The 23,019-nt window shown below is 44.6% G+C and overlaps 1 protein-coding gene across 4 annotated transcripts in view; it reads left to right on the top strand.

Moving 5' to 3' along the window:
* The window catches only part of VPS13B (vacuolar protein sorting 13 homolog B), a 657,044-nt gene that overhangs the window by 615,479 nt on the left and 18,546 nt on the right, over positions 1–23,019 (top strand). For all 4 annotated transcript variants that reach the window (XM_058668587.1, XM_058668588.1, XM_058668586.1 and 1 more), the window contains exons 50-55: positions 98–286; positions 3,184–3,330; positions 5,258–5,541; positions 8,133–8,260; positions 8,472–8,671; positions 21,720–21,838. In XM_058668587.1, the coding sequence (XP_058524570.1) occupies positions 98–286; positions 3,184–3,330; positions 5,258–5,541; positions 8,133–8,260; positions 8,472–8,671; positions 21,720–21,838 (1,067 nt within the window). The remainder of the gene's footprint in view (positions 1–97; positions 287–3,183; positions 3,331–5,257; positions 5,542–8,132; positions 8,261–8,471; positions 8,672–21,719; positions 21,839–23,019) is intronic.

Here is a 23,019-nt window from a genome sequence, read left to right as displayed (position 1 = left end):
AGACGTATTATATAATAATAAAAAATTCCTGAGGACTTAGGTAAAAAAGTATCAACGTTTAGAAAAATACTTTATAATTGAGGTATTATTTTTCCAGGAAGCCTTTCAAATTGGAATATACTGGGCAAATACAAACACCGTGCACAAATCAGTAGCAATTAAGCTGGTCCATAACCTGACATCTCCAAAGTGGAAAGACGGAGGTAATAGTGAAGTCGTGGCCCTGGATGAAGAAGCCTTTGTTGATGCCGAAATACGGCTCGGTGCTTTCCCAGGGCATCAGAAGGTAAGGGAGCGTCTGTGCGGCTCGGGGCAGAGGGTGCCTGCCCCCACTTCCCAGCTCGAGTGAAAAGGACAGGTCCTTTTCTTCTGTAACACCCTTCCTGGTGTTGCTTGTTCTGAATAGTTTATAACAGTGGAATACTTCTTAACTTTAGACCTCTCTGTTTGACAGTGTTTTTTTTTTTTTTCTTCTTTACCAGTGATAAAAGCTGTGACACATAATTTATCCAATAACCGCGCCGGTTCAGAACACTCAGCAGTCACTTGATTTATAGTATGCAGTTCGGGGTGAGGGTGGGAGGGAACGTGCGGAGGTGGAATGAACTTATTCCAAAGTATCTACAAATTGTACTTGGCCTCCCTTTCTAGAACAGGAAATGGAGTTGCTGACATTCTTCAACACTGAGTGCGAGGACGGAGGCTGCCACGGCAAGGGTTCTAGCCCTGCCATGGGCGTCCTGAGCAGAGTGGGCTGGGTCAGTTCTGATTTTTCTGTGAATGCTTTGGGACAGGCAGTTAAAACACTGCTACAGGGACCATTTGAGGAGTGAACCAGCAGATGGAAGACCACCCTCACCCTCCCTCTCTGTAACTGCCTTTCAAATAAATAAATAAATCTTTAAAGAAAGAAAGAGAGACAACTAGAGAAGTATGCGTACTGAGTCTCAGCTGCACTTCCAAGTCCAGCTTCTGAACTGTGAGGCAGGAGGTGCTGGCTCCAGCGCATGGAGTCCTGCCTTGCAGCAAACCTAGATCAAGTTCCTAGCTCCCAGCTTCAGGCTGACCCAGGCCAGGCTGTTCTAGATATTTGAGTAATGGACCAGCAAACAAGATTTCTCTCTCTGTCTCTTTCTCCCTCCATCTTTCCCTCCCTCTCTCCCACTCTTCTCCTTCCCCTAATATAAAATTAGGAAAAAACAAAAGTTTTAAAATAGAAGAGATACTTCCAGAGTAGCTAAATACAGAATGACCTTCTTGTGGGCAGGTGGGGAAGATGTTACGTTTTCGATGGGTATCTTTGAAGAGCACTTTGAGAAGAGTTTAGGATCTAGCTGAGCTTGGAAATTTAAAAAAACTAAATGTGTCTGAAACAAGAGCTTGGTATTTCTTCAGTATTCAAGGCTGGTATCCATCTCCTCAAAGTTGTCTGGGCAACACATGTTTATGCTGTGCTGGCCAAAGTGCTGTAACATGGGTGTAAATGGCAAAGAGCTATAAGCATGAATCACCCGAAGTTGAATAGCTGTAAGTTGAGAGCTACCATCAAAACCAGGAGAAGAATGTTATAATATATAGTCAAACACCCTATACTTCTAGCACCTCACGAAGTAGCCACAGCAAGTACTAAATAAATGTGAGTGAATGAATGAACTGTTGGAAAATGTATTCATGTCTTATTATTCGTTACTAGTAAATCTCAAACTTTCTAGTCTCAGGATGCCTTTACACACTTAAAATTTATTCAAGACTCTAAGAGGTCAATTATCCTATGTATTATGTCAGTATTACAAAAAAATAAAACAAATGTTCAATATGCCAAGACTATTCAAACATATTTTTATTACCATCATGGTGATGGCATCCAGAATCCTGTCCTGTGTATTCATGAGGGGATTAAGAATAAGATAAGGAACTCTTCATATTAAGATCCTTATTATTCTAAAAGTGGTTTTTACTTTGGGACCCCCTTCTCAGAGACTCCCTTGGGTCGCTAGAGCACCCTGTGAGAATAACCACTGTGCTGATATTTTTGCTTACTGCATGAGTATCTTTAGGTAGGTAATACCTTTATATATCAGTTGCTTATATGCTAACATGGAATGACAGTGAGATAATCCAAGTAGTTAACACTGGCACCAAAGGTCTTTCACTGATGTAACTGTTAAAGCTGATGATACCTGTACTGCTAGAATTCCAAATGGAGTCCTAACTCCTAAACTTTTTAAAAATTTATTTATTTTTTTTATTAATTTCATTGCATTATGTGACACATTTTTTTATGCACTGGGATTCCCCCCGCCCCTCCCCCCTAACTCCTAAACTTTTAATCCAGCTCCCTGCTAATGTCCTGGGAAAGTAGCAGAAGATAGCCCACGTGTTTCCACCCCTATACCCATGTGAGAGGCTGGAAGGAGCTCCTGCCTCCTGGCTTCAGCCTTGCCCTACCCCAGTCATTGTGGCCATTTGGGAAGAGAAACAGTGGATGGGAGAAAACTGTCTCTGTCTGTCTGTCTCTCTCTCTCTGTAACTCAGACTTTGATCATTTTTGGGAGAAAAAAAGTGACCTAGATCTAGACAACATGGCTTCCAAACCCAGTTAGACTCATCTTTGCGAACTTGGGCAAGTTACTTCTCTGTCTCCTGCCCCTCTTTGCTATTCCTTAAGATGGAGTAGTAGTAGTCACCCTTTGTAGACAGAGTGAGGGTTTTGTGAGTGAATATACAAAGTACTCACACCAGGTAGAGAACAGTATAGCCATCAATTTGTGAGAGTCAGGACGCCTTTGATCATCATCACCATCATATTAGGGCTCAGAACTTCTCTGAGGAGCTTGACCGAACTCTGTGGTTACAGTGAGTGACACTTAGCTCCATCTCAGGGCCTCTTTGAGCATTTGGTGAGGTAGTTTGTGGAATAATTGGAAGGCAAAACTCATCTGTCCCTGCACAGAAGCATCAAAGGCCACTGCCTTGCTAAAGCACCGTGGTATAAATACCAACCTTTTCCCAGGCCTTGGCTGTTTGGAAACTGAAAGGAAATGCTAGCAAATGCTGTGGAAAAGGGTGAAATTGGTGCCATCCTAGGCAAATCAGGGCTAAAATACCCTTTCCGGAACAGTCCAGAGGCTTCTGCCACCGGGTTACATTGTCTCACTTCCTGTCTCCTTCCTTGCCTTGTAGTTGTGTCAGTTCTGCATCTCCTCCATGGTACAGCAAGGTATCCAGATCATTCAGATTGAAGACAAGACCATGATCATCAACAACACGCCATACCACATCTTGTATAAGCCTCAGTTAGTCGTCTCCACTCCATGTCCTGGAAAAGAGGTAAGCAATCAAACCCTGGTTGTTTTGTACACATTAGGATAAGTTAACAGTAAATAGGTAGACTTAGCACAGGGCAAATGCAAAGCAACCATCAAAGGAAGAGAGGTCAAAAGCAATTCCCTGACTTTAGCTGTAACTAAAAGCCTGATGTCCTGCTCGGTGCCTCCAAGGCAATTAGCAGAAATCTGACCAAGCAGCTGACACACTTCAGGGCGGGCGCTGCCTGCACCACATCTGGCCAAAGGCTCCAGCACAGCCCACAAGCACACTGACTAAACTACCACAAGCAGGAACATGTTCTTTGGGATGGGCTCCCCAGTCCCACAAAACCAACATCTGCCTCCCGGGAGCAGCCATGTGGGCAGAAAGCTGGGGCAGGGGAGGCCTGGGAGCAGCAAGCTGTGTGTGTGCAAAGACACTGACGTGCAAATGTAGCAGCTCATCTCTGTTTACATACAGGAATAAAGCCAAGAATGTTTAGAGGGATTTTTATTTCAGCTCTTTGTACAATCAAAATGAACAGTTAGCTTTTTAAGACAATAAGGAGGGATTTAACAGAACTTAAAAAAAAAACACATGTGCAACGTGGTAGACTGTCATTTTATGCTAGGGAAACTTTGGTTTAGGAAAGTCTTACCTTTCTTTACCTGCCTCTGTAATTTATTATAGCCCCTTATTAGCTACCTCTGAAATTTATATGAGAATAAACAAATGGGATTCAGATCTTGCAGTGTGTTTATGGTATTTATAAAAACGTCAGCGTGGGTCTTTCAGGTGTTGATAAAATAAATAGGTGACCAGAAATTCCCCATTGACTCCCAACCTGGGAAACAGGGGTCACCAGAATTTGCACAGTGAGTGAGGACTTGACCAGCAATCAGTGTGTGTCCTAATAATTTTACTGCCTCTCCCTACCCATGAGTCCCTGGAAACATGATGAGGGGTCTTCATGCTGACATTTTCTCCTCAAAATGGGCACAATAATGAATTCCCCAAAGACTTTTTGGTGAATTAAATCAGTAGAGGCGTACTGGGTTAAGCTGACAGCCTCGGTACCAGCATCCCATATGGGCACTGGTTTGTCTCAACTGCCCTACCTCCAGTCCAGCTTCCTGCGAATATGCTCAGGGAAAGCCTAGGAAGATGACCCAGGTACTTGGGCCCACCACGTGGGGGATCCCAGAGAAGCACCTGGTTCCTGTTGTAGCCATTTGGGGAGTTGAACCAGTGAATGGAAGAATCTCTCTCTTTCAAATAAGTGAATCTTTTTAAAATAAAAAGAAAAAAAAACAGCCAAACAGAAAATCAAAAAGATTGTCCCTAGCCTCTCAAAATGATGGGGGAAAATCCAAACTCCAGATTGAATGGCTTTATAAAGGTGGACGAGCGATCATTCTCCAGGAGGCCATGTCCTCAGCTACGCAAGAGGAAAGTTCAAGTCACTTCTCTGTGCGGAGGTCTGGACTGAGATTTTCCAGTGTGCCAGGAAGTGTGCACCTAAAGGCTGGAATTGGCATCAACTCCACCCTCAGGATAATCCTTAAGCAGAACTTGTCCGTAGGCTCCGTCTCAGCTGCCTGTGTTCCTCAGCACACCACACCCTTTGAGCATGTGCGTAGCAGTCCAGAGGGCTTCTCACCCCCAGTCCCTCTGTAGCGTCAGGGTATTGTAACAACTGGTAGCCCATGAAGGCCGTATTTCACCCCAGCCCTATGATGTTGGTCAGGGCCAGACACTCAGACTTGCAGCGACCACAGGGTCACTGCTTATGATGAGCGGTCTTGGGGCTCCCTAGTATTCCATGGCCGCAACCTAACCACGTTCTGAGAACATGTGGTTTATGATTTCTTAGAAGCTGTGCTTTGGATAGCTTGACTTTGCTATCTTACCACAATTAACTTGCTCTTTCTGCATTGTGCCTTTTCAGCATTTCCATGTTCCAGACAGTGCGACTTTTAGCATTTGTCCAGGTGGAGAGCAGCCTGCGCTGAAAGCCAGTTCCCTCCCTTGCTGGGACTTAACACCTGACATTGGCCAGTCAGAGTTGGATACATCACTGCTTCAGAAACAGATCCTGCTGGGCTTCTCTGCAGCCACAGGTGCCGACAGCTCACAGTGCTGGAGCCTGCCAGCTATAGTGAGACAGGAGTTTCCCAGGCAGAGTGTGGCAGTGCCCATCGGGGATTTTAGAGAAGACGGATTCTGTACCAGGTATTTTACATGTGTGTGATTGCCTTTCTTGGCTCGTCAGTGCAGCTGTTGTGATGCCAAAAGAGATGGGGATAGTTGCAATGCTCCCCATATGCAATGCGAGGCTCTGCTTTTCTCTTTAATGGCTTCTTGACATCGTATACAGTTGGCCAACTGTTAGGATCACTTGTGGGTTGACCCAGTGAACCGTATATGAGACTTTCCTTCCGTGGCAGCTTATAACAGAGAGGGCAGTGACAGTGGGTACCACCAAAGAGCAGCAACACATCATGGCAGAAGATTGCCTTCTGATAGGTATTCTTAGCTTCTATAAAATGATGAGAAATAATATGAGAAGGTCTAATTGGAAACGCTTTTTATTTTCCTGTATTTCACTTCAAAATGGAATTTTTCTCAAAAAAAAAAAAAGTTATTCAAATAGATAGGTTAAGATAAACCCGGGTCACAGAAGGCTCCATTCTGTGGTTGTCCATGCATGCAAGCTGCTCTAATTCCTGATTGCCAGTTATGCAAATGACAACCACAGAATCAAGCCAGTGACACGTAATGGTTTGTTCTACTAGCCTTGTATTTTTGTGGTGGTTTTGTATGCAATACAGCCCTTCTCCGGCTGTCAGGAATAACATATGATGGTATATGTAGCAACTACAAAAGAAAACATATTGTAACCTTATGAGAGGTACCTTATTCTCATGACTTTGAGGTCTTAGCCAGGCTAGCTTTTTTCTTCATCTTTGTGAAAGTGACATGTAGAAATTATGCAAATGTTTGTTTTCATATATGTGCAATATTATGCAGAGATTCTGTAATGTTATACAGAGAGTTTTAATAGTACTTGTTTTAGTTTTAAAGATTTGCTTATTTACTTGAAAAGCAGAGTTACATAAAGAGAAGAGAGCAGGATCTTGCATCAGCTGGTTCACTACCCAAAAGGCTGTGTCAGCTGGGGTTAGGCCAGGCTGAGGACTGGAACCAGGCGCTTCATCCAAGTCTCCCACATGGGTGTGGGAGCCCAAGCACTTGGGTCATCTTTTGCTGCTTCCCCAGGTGTCTTTGCAGGGAGCAGGATTGGAAGCGGAGCAGGTGAAACTCAAACCAGTGCCCAGGTGGGAGGTTGGCATTACCATCAGTGGCTTAACCCACACCCACCACAGTGCTTGGCTCCTTTAATAGTGTTTTCGAAGATAGCAACTTAACTCAAGTTATTTGTAATGGCAAGGTGTCACATCCCCTACACACAGCTTTGCTTTTCTTTTGTTTTTCTTCTTTTTTTTTTTTCTTCACAACATTTACAAGCATCCCTAACAATGTAGTAGAGTGATGAGCCTTGTAATCTGTTGGAGATGTTTAGCATGGTGAGCATAAGGAAGTGTGTTTGAAAGATGTGTGGACTCATGCCTATAAAACTAAACTTGCTTGTAAAACCGAAAAACAAAATTTAAATCAAAACTTGAGTTGAAAATTAAGTTTAAAATTCTAAGAATTAGAGTATAATTTAATCTTCTCTAAAAATATGACGCTAGCTTTTATCGTCGTCTAGTCTTGGCCCCAACTTTCTTGGCTATCAGAAGGAAATTCTCTGAGGTTAGTTGGCCCACCTCTTTCAAAATTAGGCTGGCTGGAAAAAGAGAGAACTCTGCTGTAGTCCAACAGCTGGACTCCAAAAATGAATTCATTTCTTGCTGTCGTATCTCCACACTGCTTTCCTCCCCTGAACCCAGCAGTGCACAATGCCAGTGTTATGAAAGTGTGTTTGCCAAAGGCCAACAGACAAGTCACTGTGCTGTGTCTGATGACGCCAACCCGAGAGGCTGGCAGATGGGCTCGCTGAGGTTGGCGGGATGGCAGACGCAAGACTCTTTCATGTCTTACTGACCTTTCTCATCACTGTGATTTCCCACATTCGGGAAATCATCTGACTTTTTGGATTAGTATTGACAACCAGTTAGACTTCAGGAATTTGTTCTCCTATGTGATTCAAAATACCATTTTGTAAGTCCATAGGTTTCTGTGTCCATCATAGAGAGCATGCTGTTTTTTCCTAACTCCAAATAGACAGCTTTGCTCCTGGAAGCCACAGCACAGATCCTGTAAGTGCTGTTGTCTTGCAAAAATTAACAGCATTAGGAGGCTGCCTGCATTTATAATGAAAAGAACACACACCAGAATTTTCTAGTGCTTCCCTTAAAAGGCTCTCAGCACACCTTTGACCAAAATTGACAAAGTACTCTCAAGGATCAAGAAAGGACCTGAGTGAAGAGTGTAAGGCTCGTATGCACAGAGGGACAGAGCAGCAAGAAGGGCTAGCACAGGGTTAGCTGCAACTGACTGGAGCTGTCATCCAGTGAGTATGATTACTTCTTCTCTTCAGTAGCTATTTACATTTTTCTAATTTCATGGTACATTAAACAGAAAAAAATCAGCATGCCTTTCATTAGTATATGATAGTAAATGAGAAGATAGGTGGCTTCCTTTCTCTGGAAAACATGGCCTCTGAGTTACAAAACAGAAGGTATTTTAGAGTTCGGAATCCTGTAAATCCAGGGATTATGTTTCTCATCTGTTTCCTGTGTTTGATTTGGTTGTTTCAGGGCTCTAACACTGACATATCAAGAACACTTTGGGGTGACTTATTTAGCCCTCTCGGAAGACCCCAGTCCTCGAGTGATTGTCCATAATAGATGTCCAGTAATGGTGCTTCTAAAGGAGAATATTAAAGGTATTTTATAGCATTAATTCAGATAATATGAAACTTATATTCTCCATGGAGATTTATGATCTGCCTGTTGCCTGTAACCTTGTGAAGTCTGTTTGAAAATACTGTTCATGCCTCCTTGAGAAGTTGCTTTTCCCACATTATGGGTAATACCCCTGAATCTTTGTCTTTAAGGTAATGAGCCTGCACATACCTTTTCCCCCTTACATTTCAGATATTCCGAAGTTTGAATTTTACTGCAAAAAAATCCCTTCTGAGAGCTCCATTCATCATGAGCTGTATCATCAGATCACCAGTTACCCAGACTGCAAGACCAAGGACCTGCTTCCTAGCCTGCTTTTGAGAGTCGAACTGCCAGACAGAATAGTAGCCGAGTGGAGTGATGCCATCGACATCAACAGTCAGGGAACACAGGTCAGTGAGCCATGGCTGTCACTGCCAAGGCCTGATGAAAAAGCCCCTTTTCTAAGCTTGTGTCAGTGTGGTATCTAAGCATTGGTTTTCTAAATGCTAGACTTGTCTTGGTGTGAAGCCACTTGCATATCCATGTCTACATCCTCATTAGGTTATAAATTTTCAAACACAAGTATATGTCTCCTAAGAACACCATACAGCTGTTTACCAGAGAGAAGCACTTGGTGAAAGCAAGCCATCTTGGATCTGATCCAAGGTCAGAAATGGAATAAAATTGTTAGACTCCTTTATGTGGAAGGTAGACCAGCTGTCTGGCTTTGGAGATAATTATAATACCAACCCTTTATTAATTCTGTCTCTGAAAAGTTCAGTAGTTTATATTTTTAGATGTGCTATATTAATATGATATTTAGTCATATATCGTATACATTTGAGTATAAATAAATTATTTACAAATGCATAAATATCTTTATATGTAATATGCATATTATATATATAGGATATAAATATCTTATTTCTAAAACTCTGAAAATGTAAGTGCAATCTTTAAAACCTAAGCAGGGAAAATGTCCTCATTCATTGCTCGTTGGATGCTGGTGGGTTTCAGTGTTGCCAGTAACACAAGCAGTAACTTTTCCTTTCTGCTGTGCTTAAAATTTATCATGTTTCCGTGTACGATTCAGTGGCGTTAAATAAGTCTACAGTGTTGTACAATTACTGCTACTTGTACATTTCTAAATCACTTTCATCATCCCAAGCTCTGTACCCACTAGCCAGCCACTCCTCCTGTCTCCTCCTCCCCCCGCCCACTGTAACCTCTATTCCACTTCTGTGTCTGTGAGTTTGCCTATTTTAAGTACAGCAGATAAGTGGAGTCGTAAAGTATTTATCCCTGAGTGTCTGGTTTATTTCACTGAACATAATGTCTTCAAGGCTCGCTCATGTTATAGCAGGAATTAGAGCTTTGCTCGTTTTTATGGCCGAATCATATTGTGCTATGCTTTTGTTAAAGTGCTTTTACATTTATTGGTTCATTTGGTCTTCACAGCAAGCCTGAGAAGTGGGTTCTAGTGTCCTTGTCATGGTTGTAAAATGTATTTGAAACTTACAAGTGTATGTACAGTAATCATAATGGTTATCATTGAAAAATCACTCAATTCCAGGCGTTGCACTAAGTTTGTCATTCTTATGTAACCTTCATAACAACCATATGAACGAGGATTGTCATGTTCATGTTACAGAAGTGGAGGCAGAGAGCCCTTGAAGCAGCATGACAAGGGAGCTCAGGTGCCCGACTGCAAAGCCCTGTGCTCTCTGTGCGTGCGTGCTACTTTTCTGCCAGCAGCTCCCACCTTCTCTTCCCTAGTCCTCCCACACATTCCCTTCTCCCGCTCATGATTTAGTTAGAGCTCCCGGGAAGGCTCCTCATACAGCTCTGGAACGAGAACTTGCATTTGTTTCTTTAGATGATTTCCAACCAGGTCGAGATTCCTGGTAGTCAGACACCAGGAGTACCTGTCAACACAGTGAGATCCTAAATAAATATCCAAACGGCTGGATGAATGAGAAAAAGAGGTTCCCGAGCATGTGAAAGAGGCCAAGGGTGGTTTCAGGCCTGGCCTTGGACAACTGCCACTCTGCAGCACAGAATAACAGAAGAGATGAAGCAGAGGATGGGAGGAGAGCCAGGCAGGGCAGGCCCCTGGAAGGCCCTGGTGGGAGAACAGCCGCCAGGTATAGACTGGTGGGAGAAGGTCAGGCAAGACGGTGACTAGGTATTGTTGGCTTGAATGAAGAGAAGTGAGGAAGGAACAATAATACCTCGTCTTTCAAGGTGTGTGGCCGTGGAGAGGGTACAATCAGTGGAGAGGGAGCCCTTCCTGGGAGAGCAGCCGGACAAGGAGTGTGGAGAACAGGACAACGGGGCCAGAGGGACAAACCAAGATACAGCAGACTGAATCAACTTTTCCAGAAGAGCCACCTCCATTTGGCTGATGAGGGAAGGGACCAGAATGGACACAGATGCAGACAGATGTGTAGATGGATGGGGCAGGAAACCTGTTGAGTTGCTTCCCAGTGGTCTTAAGTTTATTGGATGAATGCACTACTAGGAGACAATGAGGAGGAAGAAAGGTCCCTGACAGGTGTGGGAATGGCTGAGCAGCCTGAGGGCCACGCTCCCCTCGGATACCTGCCTTTGTAGTGGCTCCCAGCTGCCCAGTCTGTGCTTGGGATGAACAGTGAGACTGCTGGACCTCGGCCTTAGCAGACACTCCCAGCTCACTCATGTACAGAGTAAATATCACAGCTTTTGCAAAGACCCCTGACCTCCTCCACATGAGTTTGAGGGTTTTTTTTTTTGAAATCTTGCTTATATATGACCCGAGAATTCTTTACAATGAGCAGTCTGCCTACCAAACAGCATTTGGAGATTGCCATTCACTGTAAATTTCCGACAAGCCTTTGTAGTCGGGGCTACTTCAAAGCTCAGCCTAGGCACTCCCTGCAACCCCCTTCCCGCCTGCCACACAGGAGTGCATGAGGCCTCCTGTTCCCAAAAATGCTAGAGAGCTGGGCACCAGCTGGCCTCCAGGCCCGGCCTCCTGCCTCTGCCAGACCGAGGCTTGCTTCAAGTCCTGTGCAGCATCCACCAGGTGATGTGTGAGAGGAGTCACAGTTAGCCCAGGGGCCTGTGTCCTCTGAAGAAGGGAGCAGTCGCTGGGAGGAGTGAGTGTATCTTTCTGGAACCTTCCCTCAGCCTCAGGTCTCAGGCCGTGTATATGCAGCTGAAAGGTAACTTGAACAAGCAAAAATCAAACACCATAAAATCCCCTGCTGTGCTGCCAGGAAGGAAGGGAATTCCTTTTGTGATCAGTGAGCCTGGTCCCAAGATAGTGTCATATTGTACTTTTTTTTTAAAGTTCTTTTTTTTTTTTTTTTTTTGAAATGCAGAATTAGAGAAGTAAAGACAGAGATATATCCTCCATTTGCTTGTTCATTCCCCAAATGGCTGCAAAAACAAGTTGGGCCAGTCTGAAGCCTGGATCCGGGAGCCTCCTCCAGGCCTCCCACCTGGGTGCAGGGGCCTAAGGACTTAGGCTAGCTTCTGCTGCTTTCCCAGGCCATATGCAGGGAGGTGGATCAGAGTTGGAACAGCCAGGACTCAAACCATTGCCTATATGGAGTGCCAGTATTTTTTGCAGAGGCTTAACTTGCACCGTGCCAGCCTGTGTATCATGTTTAAATGGAGTGGATGTGTGGAAAGTAGTTTTGTAATCTCATCAGGAAGATCCGAGGGCATGTATCACAGGATACAGACTGAGAAATCGCTGTGACTTTCCTGGGGTCATGTGCCAGGCTCACAACTTGCCAGGGGCCTGTTGTGGTTACTCAGCCAGAGTCCTGAGCCTGGCAGCTGCGCCTCATAGCCCTGACTCCAAAGTGGGTGGAAGCAGTCTTCAGGGCTTGACAGAGACGTAAAAACGAAAAGATAGCTTTACAAAAATGATCATTTTTAAGTCCTAACTTTGATCCTGTGTTAGCGTATGGGATTCCAGTATTTGGTCATCAGAAGCCTCTGTGTTGGAGTTAGGCAGCATTATTTTGCAGAATTCAACACAAGGTACAAAGGAAGCAGTGTAGTTACCATTTTACCAGCAAAGACACTGTGGAGCATGCTGCTTGTTTATTCAGTCCATAAGTACTTTCTTGAAAACCTGGTACGAGGACCACATAAAATAACGCTGAGAAGAGTAACACTGAAGAAGCTCTTAAGCTTAATGAGTTAACATGACAGCAGAGTGTCGGCAAATAGTCACAGCATTGGTCGTGTTCTTAAAAGCTCTGCAGAGGGCCAGGAGGGAAGGTACGGTTGTACCGTAAGACTACTGCAGACTAGGGGTGGGCCTCATGGTGCAGCAGGTTCAGCAGATGCCTGGGGTGCTGCTCTCCCATTATGAGTACTGGTTCAAGACCCAGCGGCTCTACTTTCACCCCAGCATTCCCGCTAATGCACCTGGAAAAAGCAGATGGTCCAAGTGCTTGGGAATTCCAGGCTCCTGGCTTCTGGCTTCAGCCTGGTGTAGCCATTGGAGCCATCTGGGGAAGTGAACCAGTAGATGGAAGATCTCTCTTTCTGTAACTCTGCCTTTCAAATATACAAATTCAAAATATACAAATCAAGGAAGCACAGATCAACTGCAGACTAGGTAGTTCACTTGCCAAGTGGCTGCAGCAGAATTGAGCTGATCCACAGGCAGGAGCCAGGTGCTTCTTCCGGGTCTCCCACACGGGTGCGGGGTCCCAAGGCTTCAGGCCATCCTCGACTGCTTTCCCAGGCCACAAGCAGGGAGCTGGATTGGAAGTGGAACCGCTGGGATACAAACCAGCAAGGAAGGGCTGCAGACTAGCTTGAGAGCTCAAGGAGTAAGTCTTTGGGTGAAGACCTGGCATCTGTGACTTTGTGGAGGAACAGATGTTAAGTAGATGAAGCAGAAAGAGCAGCATGTTTGAAGTCCTGATGAGAGAGAAGGGGCAGGGAGAGGAGGCAGGCAGGGCAGTGAGGCAAGGACCTGGCTGCCCTATTTAGGATTTGGTTTTTGTCTTAAGAGCCAAGGGAAATCATTGGCTTCTTAACGAAAAGTGGTTTCCGAGGCATGAAAGCAGCAAAGAACAATGTGCAGTGTGAGTCCCCCAACGTGAGTCCAACTGATTCCTTATGGTGTGAATGTCTTTCTGAAGAAGATCAGTACGCTGTTGTAATCTTTCACTCTACCTGTGTTGAGTAGTGTCGGCATCACTGCTATTTCTTCCCAAATTGTTTGTATTTAAGGGGGTTGGAGGGAGTGACAACCCTTCAGATTTATAGAGCTCTGTGCTATATACAAAATCTCTTCACAAACACAGTCTCCATTCTTCATTCGTTTGCTCAGCCAGCTTTTATTGAGGACCTATCAAATGGCAAACCCTTTGCCTCAAATAAGACACAATTCCCCACCTTCAAGGACTTGAGTAACGACATAAATGCACTAAAGTGTAGCAAGTCTCAACACAGAGCCTTTGATCACTGCAAAAATCCAAACACAGGGCAGTGACTTTTCTGTTCATTTGCTGATGGGAGCTCTCTGAGGTCTAATGAGTTCTCAGCAACAGGGGGCTCCCACCCAGAGGCCCTGTTACTGTTTGTCCTATGCCGAGCTGCAGTCACTGCCTGGCCTTTGAAGTCCTACCCCAGCTACACGTCCTGCTGCCTGCAGGTTCATCAAACACAGGTTAGACAGTTTTGTGAGTAACTCTTTTTGTTAGTGCGGCAATCCTTCCCCTGGCATCTTGGCTCAGAGGGGCTCCCAGCACCACATTCAGACCTAGTTCCAGGGGTGACTGAGAGCTTTCTCTTCAACCAACTGGACTCTGTGTTTCATAAGTGGTGCTTGTTCATGCTTGCTGCACACCCCAGAGCACAAGACAGGCCATTCCTGTTCATAGCAACATCACTATCTTCTCTAAGTGTTCCCTATTCAAGCCAAACATTTCTGGTCTTCGGATTCAGTGCTTCAGCAGATGTAATTTCCAAACCCATCACCACAGCTCCCCTCGTCTGAGTACACCAGTGTTACGTTCTCTGGTGCAAACTCAGGCAGCTGGAATTACACACAATATTCTGACTGTGGTTAAGCCAGCTGTCACCTCCCTCGGCTTCCATTAATAAAGTGGAAGAACAAGTTAGCTTTTTATTAATGAGTTCTGACCATTATTAATGAACTTGTGGTCAACCACATCCCCCAGGTCTTTATCATACAACTTGATGTACAGTGGACTTCTTGAACTCAATGACAGGGCTTGACAATTGAATCTCGCTGCTGTTGGCTTAGCCCAGCTTGTTGAAATTAACTAAAAAATAAATACTGATGCTGTCATCTAATACATTAATACCCATGGTAGCTTGATGTCATCTCTAGACGTGGTGAACACATGCCTTCTACATGTGTGTCCAAGTCATTAATAAACGTGTTGAACAGGGCAAATCCAAGGCCTACACATTATAGAGAATCCCTGGACACTGCCCTGAAGACTGATTGGGTCAGCCAGTAGCATGACAAAGCCCACATTTGTTTATTTTGTTTTCAATGTTTATTCATTTTAATCTGCTCACAAGGCAGAGTGACAGGAATGGAAAGAGACCTTTGACCCACTAGATGCACACACCTGCCAGGCCAAGTACAAAGCCAGGAGCCTGGAACTGCATCTGTGTTTCCCACACGGAGTCAGGGGCCCAAGCACTTGCAGCATCGCCTGCTGGCTGCCTCCAGGGAATCGTCAGCAAAAAGCTGAACAGGAAGCTGAGAGCTGGCCTTCTGACCAGCACACTAAAGTGGTAGATAAGTGTCCTATGCTATAGTTTACCTATTCAGCTGTCCCACAATGCCTGTCTCTAGCTCACTTTTCTTAAATAAGAAAATGCATCTAAAGGCATTTTTAAACCATACTATGTAAGATATTTCTTACATACAGGAATATTGTCAGACACTGTGGATTGCCTTGGTGAAGTAGGCCTCAGATATGTGATCAGTCCGGTTGGTACAGATCACACAGAGGGGCAGCCTGAGCACCGATGCCTAAATCCAGCCTTCAGCCAGGAAGTTTTACATGAAAAGAAAATTGTCGTTGCAAGTGAGTGTCTGACTTCACAGATGTGCATTCGAAGTGTTTTGGATTCTTGCTTACTTCACTCACTTTCTTTTATGCCCCATACCAGAGCCAGACTTCTGAGTGTCTCCCAGGCACCCTGGTCTGGGGTCTCCTTTGCATTCGCAGTGTGACAGCTTTCCAAAGATATGTAGGAATAGGCATTTCTCTAGCACTTCTTCCCAACAGTGTACAGAGACGAAAATGACATCCAGGAGACCTGCTGGCTTTTTTTTTTCATCCATGTATAATATTTTCTACCTTGGCCACCTTGTCATTCATATCCCTTCGTTTCTTCTTAGGAGATCTAAGTCCTCCTAAGTGCCAAGCCTGGTTTCCCAACTGCCCGTGAGACATTCTAACCTGGGGGAACCGGAAGCACCCCAAGCTCACCAGGCCTGAAACTGAGGCGATCATATCCCTTACCCAGAAGCAGGCCTCTCCTAGAGTTCCTGCTTCAGTTGAGGTCCTCACTATTTTCCCGGTACAAAAACCTTAAATAATACTGGTATAATTTTTCACTGAATGCCTGATTTATCTCAGACACGTTAGAGGTTTAGCCCCTATCATAGTCCTTAAAGGTAGACGCTGCCTGTAACTCAGAAAGACTGACCTGTGCAAGATACATGTGCCCAGGATGCAAGCCCAGGGCCATCTGCTCCTAAGCTTTGCTAGCGTCTTCCTACTGTGTCCCTGCCTTCCTTATTTGGTCCTCCCTGGGCCACCCACTATGTCACCAGGTTCTTCCAGAACTTCCTCAGGGATGTATCTGAGAGCTTTGCCCCCTCGTTTCTGTGGCTAGGATCTAGTTCAGGCCTTAGGTTCCGCGTCTGTGCTGCAGACCGTCGGCCTCTACACTCTCAAGCCCGCCTTAGTGGTTCCTAACACACAGGGTGCAGCCCGGATACAGTGATGCATTCTAGCAGACCACTAAAAATACACCAGCACTGAGGCCAGGTGGCCAGCCTAAAGGTTAGGGCCAGTCCCCAACATAATCCTGAGACCCTCCTGCCGCAAAGTCTAGGAGTTCTTCCTCTCATGATTTTCCTGCTTAAAATATTCTTTTACAGATTTGTCATGTTGAATGTAAGTTGCAAATTGCATACTTATTCCTTTCAAGAAAAATCAGTATTAGCCAAAAATCAGCTGAACAGATAAAATGCTTAATTAGTTTATTTTCAGATCAGTATAGACATGAGCAAGGTGAATGTTACACTATCTTCAAGTAAGGACACAAAAGGAGGGCAGAAAGCTTTCATTTTTAAGAACTTGTTTGAGGGGAGAAAGATCTTTAGGAAAAGTGTTGGATGGTGGATGAGGTAGTTGGGATGAGCCTGCGGGGAATGCAGGAAAGACAGTTCACCTCATCCACCTAACAAAGTAGCAATGGGAGATGGGCAGAATCATTCAGGCGGAAGGGAGGGGACTGAAGGAGAGGAGGGGCCGGAAAATGGGCTGTGCTGGGAACTGGAGCCCAGGGAGTGCTGGCCTCTGAATAACTGGCGGCTGACATTTCACTTGGCTGTCACACTGCCTGCTTCGGTGTGCCCCTTGGTTGTCCGTGGGTCTTCATATATCCATCCATTGTGGGAAGGGCCAAAAAAGGGGGAGACCTGGAGAGAAAGACAGAGATGTGCAAGGCTACCCCTTGTTCCTACCACGTGTCTCCTTGTAATGCATGTATGGTAAAATCCAACTGGTATAATTCTTTAGGTTATAGTGTTTCTTGGTTATTATTACAGCAAGAGATGCACTAATTGGAAGGCAGGACCAGGGCCTGGAATGTTAACTTCCATGCCCTTGTGTGTGAGAGGGCCTTTCTCATCAAGATGCTGTAGCACAATTCAGATGGCTAGACAAGTCTGTTTGTGGTTCACACAGCAAGTCTCTTACTATATGTTTTCCAGACCTCCTATTAATGTGAACAGAAGAAAGTGAAAAAGAAATTTAAAAAAAGATACTGATTGACAAGAACTGGCTAGGTTATTCTATAACAAACAAATATATTTATATATCCCCTTGGCGCCAATCACTACTACATTCTCTTCCTCACACGCACAAGAACACATAGAGCCCTTCTCCAATATTCTAGCCAGTCCCCGCATCCTGCCGGGAGCCACACCAGTCTGGGTAATGCTGCTTTTGGACATCACTTCTTCTGCTCTGAAGATCTGTTAACTTGTCTGTTTCACACTCTCCCTGTCATTTTATCAGACGGAAAAACAGTGATGACCCTTGCCAACCGGAAATGGGAGACTATGTGACATAGTCTCTGAGGGCATATTATGGGGTGTGTTCCCTGCAAGCAAGAATGAGGTTATCTCTGAGCCCTCTCAACATGGTCTGTCCTCCGGGACATCTCCCTCTGCCACCTTAAGCCTGAGCATTCAGTCTCACCTACTCTGAGTCTAAGTTTATGAGTCTATTATGTAGTGGTATTTTCTGAAAGCTCTGTAGACTTATTTGGTTCCAGAGAATTCCATGCGCTAGTAACCATGTATATGTCCCTCTGTTTTTCAGATTTGTTTTGTTTACCGGAAAGGCAGATTTTACAGAGAGAAGGAGAGGCAGAAAAATTTTCCATCCGCTGGTTCACTTCCCAAGTGGCCACAATGGCCAAAGCTGAGCTGATCTGAAACCAGGAGCCAGGGGCTGCTTCTGAGTCTCTCCAGCAGGTGCAGGGTGCCAAAGCTTTGAGCGATTCACTACTGCTTTCCCAGGCCATAAGCAGGGAGTTGGATGGGAAGTAGAGCAGCTGGGACACAAACCAGCACTCTTATGGGATCCTGCATGGCAAGAATTTAGCTACTGGGCTATTGCCCTGGGCCTGTGTATGTTCTTAAAGATGAATTTATTTGCTATCCTGCCTTTTTCTCTGTGCATTTAACAACTTCTCTAGGAAAGAGAATCTGAATTGTTTACATTTTTTGCTAAAATAGCTTTAATAGTTAAAAAGTATGAACAGTAAATAGAATCCCTAGTCAGGACTAAGCTGAATATTAATCTGCCTTCATGTTCAAAGGCTTTTTTATTTTAATATCTTGCTGTTTGGGGTGTCAAGACAACATGCTATGGAGTTGGTGCTTACAAACAGCAGTTCATTTCTGGGTCTGGTTCAACTTTGGGGCTAGGAAGTCCACCATTCTCAGTGTCTCTTGAGGGTCCAGTTCCTGGCGCAACGGCAACCATTTTCCCCTAAAATCTTGCATAGCAGGAGGAGGGAGAGGCTTCCATGGGCCTCCTTTTTAATGGTTACTCATTGCTTCTCTAAGGTTCCTACCTCCTAATACCATCACTTTGAGGATTACGATTTCAACATGTGAATTTGAGGGAGCACAGGCATTCAAATCATAGCAGTGCAAGAACCATTTCTGACTTTCTGAAACACCCTGCATTTATGGGCTGTTTCTGCTCACTTCCACTTTTATTTATAACATGACCAACCATTTCATGTGACTGTCTCTTCTGCTTCAACCAACACACATGATTTCTGTTTCTAGATCGCATCTACCTGGTCATTAAGCCAGGGTCCCATGTTTTAGGTTTTTGCTAGAATCCTGGTCTGTTGCAAATATTGTTAGGAGTATGAGCTGTTGTAATGGCAGTTAGGATTTAGCGTTTATTTCCTATTCATGCTATACGCCCAGTGCTTCTCCTCAGGTGGTTCTGTCCTATGTGGTCCCTCAGGGACCCACGTTGGTGAAGGCTCCTTTTCTCCTCTTGTGCCTGCCCCAGTATAACACACCATCCCACAATCTGGTAACATTCCCTACACCTCCACTCTGAGACTGCAGGGTACCTCATTATCTGATTACTTGGCTTTTTCACCCAGTGGGACTGTGAGTGACTTGTACGTTTGTGTCTTCCTTGTGTCACTACAGGGACTACTGATTCTTTCTACTCTTTGGCGTATTTCTTGAAGATTGGGTTGAGTGGCTAGTTAAGCTGTCAGACCAAAACAAGGATGTACTTTAAAGTTCTGGGTACCAGGGTACAGCTGTCTAATTCCTCTGTCACTTCATTCCCCAACTCCCTTATCTCTGCCACTGTACAAAAGAGGCCAAATTGTGAATTGTTTCTCTGTATATGATTGGCTGCAAGGCCTAGGGTCTGTGTTTCTGCCATTTCTGCCAGTGAGTACAATGGACATCTCCCCCCACCCTCAAATTCCTTTTAGAGTCCAGGTCTTTGACCAGGAAAAGTACTGTAAAGGTTCAGGTTAATTTTCTCACTTTCAGAAGTCCTTCAGGTGGTTAACAGAAACTAAGTTTGCTTCATCTGTATGATTTAGGAATGAGGGACAGTAGTTCTGGTTTTCAGCTCTGTCTGCCAGAAACCAGGGTTATACACTGAAGTGATGGACAGTCACAGAGACGGGGAAATGGATGGCAACATCAGCCTGTGTCAAACGAATAGTCACGTCATCTTTCAGCCCAATAGAGCAGTTGACTTAAAATTGTGTGACATCCAAAAAGATGACTTATATAAATGGAAATCGGAGTGCTACTTCTTTCATGTCCATGAACAGAGTTGTTTTTAAGCCATTAATTACATGTTGAACAAGATATGTTTATGTAGTTGAAAGGCAGAATGACAGAGAGGGAGAGAGAAAGAGATCTCATGTGTACTGGTTTACTCCTCATATGGCCATGAAGCTGGATCCAGGTTGCACTACTCTGTCCAGGTCTCATATCTGAGCGGCAGGAGCCACCCTCTTCCAGTGCTTTCCCCGGTGCATCAGCTGGGAGCTGGGTCAGAAGCAAAAGAGCTGGGACTCAAACCAGCACTCTGACTTGGCATGCCAGTGTTGCAGGTGGCAGCTTACGCCGCAATGTCCTCCCCAACCCCTACTAATTATGTTTGAATACCAAATTATATCACAGTCAAGTTCTTACCCTAGAACAAATAGGGGTAAATTCAGGATATGGAGTTTGTTAAAACAGCAATTTTTGCATAATAACCTGTTCGAGAAACATGACCATAGAGAATGCAGATCTGAACTGATTCCTTACCTGCCCTTAAGAAGTGTGCAGTGTGGTGATTAGTCAGATATATACACAAGTAACTGTAATACAAACCAAAATCTGATTAAAGAAAATGCAGCAGGAAGTCTCAAGCTGAGGAAGGGAGCACAAAAATTCCGGAATGGAATAAGGCCTTCTGTGCATTGCATATGAGAGAGCCGCGGGATTTTGAAAGGACTTATAAGGGAGAGTGACTTCTAGGCACACAGAATGGTGAATGGCAGACAGAAGGCCTAGGCTGGAGCACAAATCTTAGAATGAAAAAGCAACAGCAGAAGAAGAGCTAGCCTGGGCCCCAGGAGGGTGTAGTAACAGCCGAGCTGCAGGGAGGAGTAGGAGAGGGCAACCTCGGGCCCTGGAAGCTGGAGGGAGTTAAGACTGTGCAAGAGAAATGCCCAGTCTGCCCCAGCCACAGCCTGCGACTGCCATGGGATTCTCCGTGCACTCTCGCAGGCCCCCTCCATGTGCTCAGAATGAGAACTCACCCATCACTTGTCAGATAAACACCTAGCTGTGTGCCTGCATCCAGGGATGGCAGTGTTGCTGTCCAAACAGTAATAAGAAGCCCAGATCTGGACCAAAATGCAATTACAAATAATCGGAATCCACATTGCCAAGCATGTGGAGGCTCTTGTCACTTTATTCAGGTAATCTTGGCTGTGAACATGCTGTTCTGAGACTTGTTTTTCACATAGTTCTGTCCTGTTTTCAAATATTTATCCACTTAAGCAACACTGCTATTTAATGCTGAAAGGACATCTGTTCAGCCGGCCTGGCACCTGGCTCCTGAGATAGAACTTGTTTTGAGTCCAAGTCTCTCTTCTCTTGGTGGAAAAATGAACAAACTCAACCTCTCTAACATTCTCACTATGGGTTCTATGACTGTGATATGTCTTACTGGGATGCGGATGGCAGGAAGTGAGCACTCCAGAGCCTGCGCATGTGTTTGCACACAGCATTTCAAGTGCTGCATTGTAGGGGTTTCCCCTCAAAGATTCATATGTACACATAAAGCTGGCCCCACGGCCGGGCTCCAACCTTACAGACTATTTGCCGATTACAGAGCAGAGAAATGAAGACGCTTATGCCCCGTTGTCCATCAGTGTTTTGCTTTTTCTATGAACCTTACAGCTGGATATTGGAAAATCTGGATTTGATCGATCTTTTTTTCTTTCCTGTTCTTCATTTTCAAGTCAGCCAAACAGCCAGTACACATGGCTATAAAGTATTTGTGGCATTGAGTCAGAACTGGACACTTGAAGCCGGCCATTTTAGGATTTTCAGTGGTAGAGTTTCATTTTAATCAGATTGTGGGTTTGTTTGGTTGTGTGTTTCTGCAGGTGGTGTTCTTGACTGGCTTCGGCTATGTGTATGTGGACGTTGTGCATCAGGGTGGCACCATCGTCATCACTGTGGCCCCAGAAGGGAAAGCAGGACCCAGTGGCACTTCTACCAACAGGTAGGCTGAATCGTTTTCTGAGAGCAGGCCTGGGAGCTGTCTTATTACAGCTGAAAGTATGGTATTTACTAATCTGCGTGATCCCTGCAAAACTAAAGCTTCGGCTAATTATTGTGTAATTCATAAGGATGTGGTTATCAGCGCAGAGTAGGCAGCTGTCCGTTGTCTTCACTGGGCACTCCTTCCTGTGAGGTGATCACACCACTACTGCAGCATGAAATGCATGTGAAAGCATGTTCACGTGACAGTCTAGTAATTGATGTAAAACGCCCCGCAAAGCCACACTGCCTGCCTGACCGGTTGCCATCAAGTTTTAAAGGCCATGAACCAGACAAATGGTTAATATTTTTATTGTAAAAACTCATGTAATTTAATTGGAATAATGTGAAGGCACTCCATTCAAAACAAAAGTAAGGACAAAAGGTATGAACGGAGAATTCGAGGAAGAAGAAGTATAAGTAATCAAAGAAGTGCAAACAGGTAGATTCACACATTCACACTTAGAAAACATACCTGAAAAGAATGAAGGGAAAAGACAATCAAAATGTTAATAGATGTGGGGATTGTAAGTGACTGTTTATTAATTTCCACTTTTAAATTTTCAATTACAGTACTCATTTTATAGTCAGAAAAAGATTGAAATGAAAAATATAAAATAATACTAACTTTCATGCATTGCTTAAATGGTTCTTTGAAAGAGCTACTTTACTATTCACATACAGTGAACTAGTCTCTAACTTGAACTTCATTAATTTGGATTTATAATATTTCAATGTTGGATAGAATATTTTCTTTGCCTAGAAGTATTTGTGAAAAGTTAAAAGGAGAAGAGCAGCCATTCAGCCTATCAACTGAGATGCCCTCATTTCACGCCACACTTACCTGGCTTCGATTCCCCGCTTGAGCTCCTGGTCCACGCTCCCTGCCAGGCAGAGCCTAGGAGTTGATGGTGGGTTCCTGCCACCCATCTGGGAGAGTGGCTCCAGGCTGCAGCCCCAGCGCTTGGCTCTGGCTCCGCCCAGCTCTGGCCCTTGTAAGCACATGGGGAGTGAAACAGAAGATGGAAGTGCTCTCTGTAAGTCTCTCTCCCAGTCTCTGCCCCTCAAGTCTTTAAAATAATTTATTAAAAAGCCATAGTAGTTTCACAAAATGAGAGACTGAAGTTTGAAAGGCATAGCACA

This window comes from Ochotona princeps, chromosome 9 (genome assembly GCF_030435755.1).
Source record: "Ochotona princeps isolate mOchPri1 chromosome 9, mOchPri1.hap1, whole genome shotgun sequence".
Taxonomy (NCBI): domain Eukaryota; kingdom Metazoa; phylum Chordata; class Mammalia; order Lagomorpha; family Ochotonidae; genus Ochotona; species Ochotona princeps.
Note: the sequence above shows the minus strand (reverse complement) of the source record. Positions and strands in the feature narration are given on the sequence as shown.